Genomic DNA, 9488 nt, shown 5'->3' with positions numbered 1-9488 from the left:
ATTTATCTTATTTTAAAAATTTTAATTAATTTAACCAATAGACAAAAAAATATTACTTTTTAAGTCCATGTCATAAAAAAAAACCATGTTGGTGGTGAGATTCAATTTTTTCAATTTTAAAATTAGGTACAAGTTCCTATAAAAGTTTCCTTTAATTTTTAATTATTGTTTACTCTTTTAAAAAAATTGTTATTTTTTTATATTTATGTTATTTTAATTAATTTAAACAATAAATAAATAATTATTATTAATTGTTAGGTTACTCTCACCAAAAAATCAAAAAAAAAACCATGTGGCTAGTGAGCTTCAATTTTTTAAAATTTTCTAAGTTTTATAATAGTTTTCTTTAATGTTTAATTATATATTATTATTTTAATTCATAGAGACATTTTTACTCCTCAATTTAACAATAAAATTGACAGACTTTAACAATAAGACCATCTTGATACAAAAACAAAAAAAGAGTTGAAGGACGGTTCAAAAGAAAATTTTAGTTGGTATATCAAAATGATACTGGAGCAAAAGTTAGGGAACCATTTGGATCAATAACCCTTTTAGAAAAGGATACTCACCTAAAAATACGGTTTTGTTCATCGATTTCACGGAATAATATACAGATTTTGACTGATGGACCATCTTAGTACAAAATAAAAAGTTTAAGGACGTTTGAAATGAAAATTTTAGTTGGTGGACCAAAATGATACTAAACCAATAGTTGGAGGGCCATTTAGGTCATTAACCTCTAAAATAAAATTTAAATACATAAAATCAAAAGAGGAAGAAAAAAAAAACATTATAAAATTTATAATAAATAAATAAAAACTATATTTTCCATGCAACCCAAATTCTCAAATTTATCGACCAAACACCAATTAATCATCCGCAAAAGTGAAAGAAATTCAAGGAATGGAGAATGTACAGAACTTATGGCTGAGGAGAAAGTTGGGGCCGATAATTGCAGCCTTGGACTTCAAGTTCAGTGAAAACTGTTGCGAGTTGGAACTGGAGTACGAATTCGGATTCAGATTCAGGTTATTAGAGTTGGAGTTTCCTTTGGTGGAGTCTTGGTCGCAGGCGATGGCGTTGGCTTGCGTCTCGCATGTTATGAGAGAGAGAGAGAGAAGCTTCTGATTGTGGTGCGTTATGGAAAGAGAGAAGCTTGTGGGAGGGTTAGGTGTTTGGTAGGAGCGCTGGTGGGTTTTTTTTCCGGTTTCATTTTTATAATTTCTAAATACTTTAGATAGCAAAACAATCAAATAGTAACTCAAGTGGATGACACATGATTTTTTGGACGGAAAAGTAGATAAAATTTGGAAAAATTAACAGCATTGGTGAAATTGACGAATTTTTTTAATTTGACGGCTAAATTGACTGACTTTTTAATTTAAGAGTTTCAAGTTCAATTAAGATCATAGTTTATGGAGCAAAACGGCTAAAAATCCTAATTTTCAAATAGGAACTTGAGTATTGTTGAATTAAAAAATAGGGAGTTAGGAAATCATATTATATAAATTCAAAGTTTTGTGGGATACATATAGTAATTATATACATATTCGACCAATAGACGATATTGGTAAGCTGCCCAACTATCAACTAAAATCCAACTAGATTGACAATAATGTTTGACTTTTTCAAATCCAAAACACAATTGGTCTGCTAGGAATGAGATATTGCATGATATGGGTTTGAACCGTTTTGAGGTTAGGAAGCAAGCAGGTCAAAGCAGTGTAGTTCTTTTGTAAAAATAAAATAAAAGAAAAATGGCAAATTAATCTACATTAGAAAGGAAATCCACAGTACATTATACATCGAACACATTACACAGGAAGGCAGGCCCCAAGACTAAAAAGTCTCAGGCCAGGGCCAGCACAAATAAAAACTACACAAAAAATAGGAAAAACAAACAGGGGGCCTCTAAAACAGCAGAACAAGGCCCAAAACTTGAGTACAGAATCAAGGCCACATAACATAATTAGTGATTAATCAAATCACTTTTTCTTAATCAACCCTTCAAGAAACCCTGAGCCATCTTAAAATAATCTCCAAATCCACCAGATCCGCCCTCATCCTCATCGGTTTTACTGGGTTTCTTCTTGGTCTCATGCTCACCGCTACCAGAATCATGCTGCTTTTTTTCCTTTCCCGCAGTATCGCCGCCGCTTCCTCCGCCGCTTCCGCCGCTTCCGTACTTGCGGAGCATATCCTCGGCCTTGCTGACGTAGCTGCCCAGGCCTTCTTTCTCATTGAGCCCGCCGTAGGAAGAAGCAGCGTCTAGAATGTTGCTCGCAGCATCGCAGACCTTGGCCTTGTCCACCTTCTCGCCTTTCGCTGCTCCGGCGATAATCTTGGCGCTGGACATCAGCTCGCTGGTCGATGGCTTCGCGCCTTTGGCTGGCTTCGCCCCAGCTGCATGCTTGTCCGGGTGGGCCCCGGTAGCCGTCCCGGTGTGCGCTTTCCTCTCGCGATATTGATCCTCCTGATATTCTTCGTCCTCATAACCTTCAGCCGTCGATGGTTTCGCCGGTTTCGCCGCAGCTGCATGCTTGTCGGGATGGCCATAGCCTCTGGCCCCAGCGGCGGCTTTTTTCTCGCGGTATTGGTCCTGATCTTCCTCCTCATAATCTTCAGCAGAACCATAAGCTGCCGATGGCTTTCCAGGTTTGGCTTTGGTCACATTGCTAGCTTTTCTACCGCCATATTGATCCTCGTCATCTTCCTCATCATCTTCAGCGGAAGTGTAAGCTGATGGTTTCACAGCTTTGGGTTTGGTCCCAGTGGTGTGCTTTCTGTCGCGATATTGATCCTCCTGATCTCGCTCTTCATCTTCGTTTTCTTCAGCAGAAGCGTAAGCTGTGGAGGGTCTCGAAGAAGCTTTGGGTCTGGTCCCAGTGGCGGGCTTTCTCTGGCGATATTGATCCTGGTCTTGTTCTTCTTCTTCATAATCTTCAGCAGAAGTGTAAGCTGGTTTGGCAGCAGCTTTGGGTCTGGTCCCAGTGGCGGGCTTTCTCTGGCGATATTGATCCTGTTCTTGTTCTTGTTCTTCATAATCTTCAGCAGAAGTGTAAGCTGGTTTGGCAGCAGCTTTGTGTCTGGTCCCAGTGGTGGGTTTTCTCTCGCGATACTGATTCTGACCTTCATCCTCCTCATAATCCTCAGAAGTATAAGCTGAGCGCCGATCCATTTCTTAATTCAAAGAAAGATAGTGTAATTGCCAAGATGATATGACTTGCTTGTATGGGTGAATGGTGAATGGTGAGTGAATATATACGAGTGTCGGTGGGTTTGTGACTTTTTTTTTTGGTGATATACCCGTTATTCACGCGGCATCCACAAGCAAAGCTTTTATTTTGGGTGATGTAATGTTAATGGAGGGCCTTCTTTTTCATGCTTTTTTTTCTGCATAATCATAAATAGTAAAAGCAAGAAAGCACAAATAATAATGGGCTGATGGGTCCTCCTCAGCCTCGCCTCTCTCAGGGTCAGAGGGGGGACACGGGCAACCCTGTCGGCCACACGTTTCTTGTGGCTCTTGCTGCTCTTCCTCTTCACCCTCCTAAAGATAAACATCACAGATATTTGTGAGTAGAGGTCATTGATGATAGGTACACGTGGCAGCATGTGGAGACGACGCGCCCCCTCTTCAACTTGACTTCCAACTGCTTGAAAGAGACTGAAAGGTGCAAAGGGCAATGAATTGAGTTTGAGTTGTCAATCTTGGGCTTACTTGTGAATTGGGCTGCCATACTTGTAATTTGTTTGTTTTTCTGGGCTTAGGGTTGGTAAAATGACAAAAAAGACCCTTGTTTCTCTCAATTTCAAGGGCACGAACGCCATTGCGTGCCAAAGAGAAAGTAGTTGGTTGGATAGAGTGTTGTCATTTCTCGAGGTGTAGAATTTTCCTTGTTTTCATAAGGGGAAAGGAGCCAAAGCTTTTTCTATCTATCTAATATCTGTACATGACGACATTCTATGATGCCGCCAAAATGACCACATTGTGACACATGAAGGTTTTAATTAATGCAAGACTCAACCCTTATAAAATCAAGAGCGACTTACAAGCAAGCAACACAAGAACATAGTGCTCCTTCTCAAACATTGCACGTTAATTCCGTATCATTTAACAGATGGTCACCCCAAAGGTGTGATGCCTGAGAACACATGAGGCATTGGTTGCTATATTAATAGTATTAGCATAACTAATGCACCTTGTGTTCTCAGGTCACCCCTTTGGGACACCTTGTTTACATGCATTATATATTTTGGAACTTTTCAATATATTTAGTATAACTATTTGTTCACATCTAAAACATAGATTTTCATAATGAGAAGAAAAATACCACTAAATTAAATATAGTTTTTGTTCCATGTATTTTTTTTTCATGTATTTGTTTTTTAAATTTCTTAGGTTATATACCGGACAGATCAATCTCGGAGTGGCACACAAGCATATCACAATACCGCCGTACAGTGGGACTACCGTCCACTATCACCAGTAAGTCGCGACTTGTCTAGCAAGAAAAAACCCGGGAAGAATTGAAATTCGCCAAAACCCTAACTCCGACCTTGTTCCGTACAGCTCGCCATGGACATGGAGATCGATCCTCCCAACTCATCCGAGCAGCAACCCAAAGCCGAAGACTTGTTTAAAGCCGCTGAGGCTGGTGATGCTTCGGTGTTCAAATCGCTCTCTCAAAAGCAGCTTGCCGAAGCTTTGTCTCTCAGAAACGATGACGCCCGCTCCGTCCTCCACGTCGCCGTCTCTTCGAGTAACTCTGAGGTCCGTCTTCTTTCACATTCCTCCGTATCCCATTTGGTTGCCCAGAAACTATAGGAAAATAATAGGAAATTTGCTGTCTTATGTTTTCTATTTGCTCTCAGTTTGAATTGAAAATAAAATTTGTGAAGTATCCTCAATTTGCTTCAATTTTAATGCTCTCTGCTTCAAAGTTGATGATTTTGTGGCTATCTGTGGAGGCAGGTGGTGAAGGTACTACTAGCTGCTGATGAATCAAAAAATGTGATAAACAGTGTGGATGAAGATGGATGGTCACCGCTTCATTCTGCGGCCAGCATTGGGAATTCTGGAATAGTTGAGCTGTTGCTAAGCAAAGGTAAAGGTGTCAGATTTCCTAGTTTCTGCTTTATGTCGTTTTTAGCACTTGGCTCTGTGTGTTTGGTTAGGCAATGTTAGGCTTTGTGAACGGTAAATTTTGACCAGTGGTTTAATTGGAATCTCAGTGTTCTGATTTATTGTTCTTAACAGGAGCTGATGTTAATTTGAAAAATGGTGGGGGTCGCTCTGCCCTTCATTATGCTGCCAGCAAGGGATGGTTGGAGATTGCTCAAATTTTGATCTCACATGGGGCAAAGGTTAATCTGAAAGACAAGGTCTGTAACTTCAAACAATAGTGTTTTATCTGGGGAACTTTACTTTCAGTGTATATCCATTTTCATGAGCACCATGTGTTGACATCATGTTCACATGTTCTTTTAATTTCTTGTAATTGCTGGATTCTAATTATATGGTATGTGTTGCGGTTAGGTTGGTTGCACCCCATTGCACCGGGCAGCTAGCACTGCGAAATCACAGTTGTGTGAACTTTTAATTGAGGAAGGCGCGGAGGTTGACGCTGTTGATAGATTGGGTCAGACTCCTCTTATGAGTGCAGTGATTTGCTATAACCAAGAGGTAGGTTTGGGTGCTTAGTTAAAGAATTACATTATTGATTGCACTTTTATTGCATTTTGGATATAAACTCATGCTCGCTCGAATAAGCTAATTGGGATCGAGCATTTCTGGTTCTAGTTGTAGGAATGAAATAAATAGTTTGGGAAAGAGGTCTTAGTAAATGAATATTTGGTTGTAATTTATAGTATTTCATTTTTCTTTTCTTTAATTATTAACTTGATTGGAATATATGAGCTTTTTAGAGCCTGTTGAATGAGTGCTTAATCTGTCCACTAAAGCTGGATGGCTTGTGATATATGAGGCATGTTGCATTTCTATGTTATCAATTTGGTTAGCAAGTTGACATGGGAAGAACTTTGTATTAACTTCTGGTCTAGTGTAGCAGCGGAAAGCATAAGTCAAGGTTTTCTCAAATCTCTGTTAAATTAATTTATGTTGGTGACAGGTTTCTCTCCTTCTAATAAGGCACGGAGCAGATGTTGATGTGGAAGACAAGGAAGGATACACAGTGCTTGGTCGAGCTTCAAAAGAATTCAGACCATTATTGATTGATGCTGCTAAGGCCATGCTTGAAGGATGATTCTTTTGCACTAAAACTGTAAAACTTTTCTAAGGCGGAAGTTGCACTCGTGATGTTTAAAATGCCACCGTCAATGACCAATAGAAGCGAAGAGAAAATAGGAGTTTTTCTTTTTTACTTTTCAACCAAGGCTTTGTGGCATGCAGACTGTTTTGAATTTTAGTTTCAGTGAATGTACCTCGAAGATATCGTTGTTTGGCATTTTCTAATTTCGATTTAAAGCAAGTTCAGGCTCTCTGTTTTAGCAATCACCATAACCATGTTGTGCAGAAAACTCCCAATGATCTTATTGTTGATGGACTTTAGACAAACACAAAATGGATGTGTCAAACACAGACACACAGAGAAAATAATTAAGCGCAAAGGACACAAGAATTTTTAGAGATTCAGTAATTTGTCTACATCCTCTTTGATGATTTCCCTAAGAAATTTCACTAATAAATATAGGTTACAACTTTGGTTTACCAATAAAAACCCTTTAGAACACTACCCTCACAATCAGTTTCTCTCACACCCCTTTTTCAACACTTTGATGCACTTGTGAACTCTCTCACACTTGGTTTTCTCTCTTACTCATTGGCTCTCATCTACTTGGCTTTCTTGCATCAGTTCCTCTTTATAATGTTGGTGTGGATCAACCTTTGAACTCAGGAGGAAGCTTCCTCCAGCTGCACATCCAACTTTTAGCCACCTTACCTAGAGCCAAAGAGTAGGGGGACCATGAAACAAGTCAACATTGGAGAATTGGCTTGTTTTCAGCAGGTAATAAGGAGTACTTGAAGAATATCTCATTTGGTCACCTACATTGGAGAACTCCAAGTAATGAGCTTAGACTTTGGTGCTCCTAAGTATTTAGCCCAAAGTCTTCATTATCCAAGAGCTTTCGTGGGCCTTGTGGACTTCCGTAACCTTCCACACCACAACCCCTCGTGCAAGCCTCGTAAACCACATGACTTGGGGTCATATGAGCTTGGTAGGTGATTGTCATAAGAAAAATGTATTAGCCTTGCATGGAGTTATTTGGCATGTGCTTAGAATGTTTGGGCATGTGTTGCAGTGGGTTGTGCCTCTTGTGATCAAGCTTAGTGACATTTTGGAATTAAAGGAATAAGTTTTTGGCATGAGATGGATGCTATTATAATTTTTATAAAAGTTTGCGTACATATTTATTTTGTCAAATTAATTCTCAAAAATATAATTGGAATTAAAATACATGACCAATTTATCCCTGATTTCGTACGTCATATTGGGCTTTAAATGCTTTTGGGCTTGTCGTGACCTTTTGGGCCTCAACAATAATATCCTTATTTTTGGTGTCAATTATCTTGCCAAATAAATGACTTAATTAATTTGACCTAAGAGATATTCTTTTTGTCCACGTGGTGTCTTGATTGGATGCTAAAATATTTGCTTCCACGACTGAGCATCTACAGGAGAGTCTCTGAATTTTAGCGAAATTTTAGCTCAAATAGCTAGAAAGCTATGTAGCAAACCACTTAAAAGATATTTTCTCCAGCAATGTTTTCTATTTTGACTAATCTGAAATATTTTTTTTTTTATTTTTTCTTTCTCTTTCTCCCTCTTTCTCTTGCAAATCCAATATATTAAATAAAATATAAAAAAAAGTAGAAACCCAACCCCACCAACCTCCCAAATGTCTCTATCTCTCTCTCCCTTTTTCTCTCTCCTCCTAGCCAAATTATCTCTCCTCCTTGCTAGATGTAGAGAGCCAAAAGTTGGTTCTCCAAAATAGAGAGCCAAGTAGGGAGTCTACTGGAGGATGATTTTTCTTCTTTTTAGCCAAAATAGCTAGGGATGAGAGAATAGAGAGTTTATTGGAGATGCTCTTAGAGTTCATAAATGACTTGAATTGAAATGGAGAAGCAAAGCACATGGAGAGAAGTCCTTGCTTTGCTCCATACTCAACTTCTTTGCATCTTTTAGGTGAGCCAATTTTTCCCAACAAATCACACCTCCCTCCCAAGATGACAACAGGCTCCGGCAGCCTTCTCTGAACCCCCGAAACTCATGTTGTTCTTTTTCCCAATGCCGGCATGGGCCATTTGACACCTTTTCTACAACTTGTCGCATTATTGCTTGCCTGAAACCACTGCCCCCCACTGAAACTGGCCCTCATCACCACCCACCCAACTGTGTCCTTAGCCGAGTCTTCTCTCATCTCTCGTTTCCTTTCAGCTTTCCCTGACCGAGTTACTCAAATGGACTTTCATCTTTTTCCTTTGGACCCTTCCATTGTCAACTCCACTGACCCATTTTGGCTCAAGTTCGAAGCCATTCGTCGCGCTGCTCACCTTCTCACTCATCTGCTTTCCTCTCTGTCTCTACCTGTGGGGACCAAATCTCAAGTATCATGGCTTAACCCATATGCCACAACTAAAAGACTTGGAATGATCGAACTTCCCTCCCAGTAGAGAACTGCGGAGCGAGGAAGGCACAAATTGCTCATCTGATCCCATTACCATGAGGTGGAGGACGGGATATGCAAAGCTAAGGAAGTGGGGCTAAACCCAAGAACTCGAAGGACTATAAAAACCTGTCTAGACCCCCAGCAAAGGGACGAGAAATTCAATTGAACACTAAGAGTACGTTGCACAAACACTGACTTGAGCGTTGGAGTGACTTTTGCAGGTACTCACCCCATTTTCACCGTTCGACTTCGGGAACGTAAGTCAAAGTTCTCTTTCAACCAAGGAAGCGTGCGGACTTCAGTTAAGAACCCGTGAAGGTATTTCTTCTTGAAAGAAATCATGCTCCAACAGTTGGCGCCGTCTGTGGGGATCGGCTAGGAGCATGGGCCCACCAGATTAGCAAAAGCTCAAAACCAAGCCCAACATGTTGGGATCAGCTAGGAAAGAGAAAGCAAGGAGCATGGGGCCCACCGGATTGGCAAAAGCTCAAAACCAAGCGCACCCCAACTGGGGTTGGAATCGGCTAGCAAAGAGAAACAAAGAGGCATGAGACCCACCGGATCGGCAAAAGCTTAAAACCAGGCGCACCTAATCAATTTGGGATCGACTAGGAAAAAGAAAGAAAGGAGCATGAAGCCCACCGAATTGGCAAAAGCTTAAAACCAAGCGCACCTCAACTAGGGTTTTGGGATCGGCTGGCAAAGAGAAACCAAGAGGCATGAGATCCACAAGATTGGCAAAAGCTCAAAACCAAGCGCACTCCAACTAGGGTTCGGATCGATAAAAAAGA

At 40.2% G+C, this 9488-nt stretch overlaps 2 protein-coding genes across 2 annotated transcripts; one reads left to right on the top strand and one right to left on the bottom strand.

The window, feature by feature from the left end:
• Positions 1-1757: 1757 nt before the first annotated feature.
• On the bottom strand, positions 1758-3514 carry LOC117637107 (nucleolin 1). The gene has a single exon (XM_034371904.1). The coding sequence runs from the start codon at positions 3179-3181 to the stop codon at positions 2003-2005; it is 1179 nt and encodes a 392-aa protein (XP_034227795.1). The 5' UTR covers positions 3182-3514; the 3' UTR covers positions 1758-2002.
• Positions 3515-4106: 592 nt separating this feature from the next.
• On the top strand, positions 4107-6506 carry LOC117613967 (26S proteasome non-ATPase regulatory subunit 10). The gene is made up of 7 exons (XM_034342606.1): positions 4107-4139; positions 4406-4492; positions 4577-4777; positions 4979-5111; positions 5264-5388; positions 5543-5689; positions 6135-6506. Exons 1-7 carry the CDS (start codon positions 4125-4127, stop codon positions 6267-6269), a joined length of 843 nt encoding a protein of 280 aa, XP_034198497.1. The 5' UTR covers positions 4107-4124; the 3' UTR covers positions 6270-6506.
• The last annotated feature ends 2982 nt before the right edge of the window (positions 6507-9488 follow it).

Source organism: Prunus dulcis, chromosome 1 (assembly GCF_902201215.1).
Source record: "Prunus dulcis chromosome 1, ALMONDv2, whole genome shotgun sequence".
Classification (NCBI taxonomy): Eukaryota; Viridiplantae; Streptophyta; class Magnoliopsida; order Rosales; family Rosaceae; genus Prunus; species Prunus dulcis.
Note: the sequence above shows the minus strand (reverse complement) of the source record. Positions and strands in the feature narration are given on the sequence as shown.

Excerpts from the sequence above, each read along its gene's own strand:
- LOC117637107 (XM_034371904.1), bottom strand. The coding sequence starts at position 3,181 with ATGGATCGGCGCTCAGCTTATACTTCTGAGGATTATGAGGAGGATGAA.
- LOC117613967 (XM_034342606.1), top strand. Across the intron at positions 5,112-5,263 it reads TGAGCTGTTGCTAAGCAAAG|GAGCTGATGTTAATTTGAAA; the intron begins GTAAAGGTGTCA and ends TGTTCTTAACAG. Across the intron at positions 5,389-5,542 it reads AGGTTAATCTGAAAGACAAG|GTTGGTTGCACCCCATTGCA; the intron begins GTCTGTAACTTC and ends TGTTGCGGTTAG.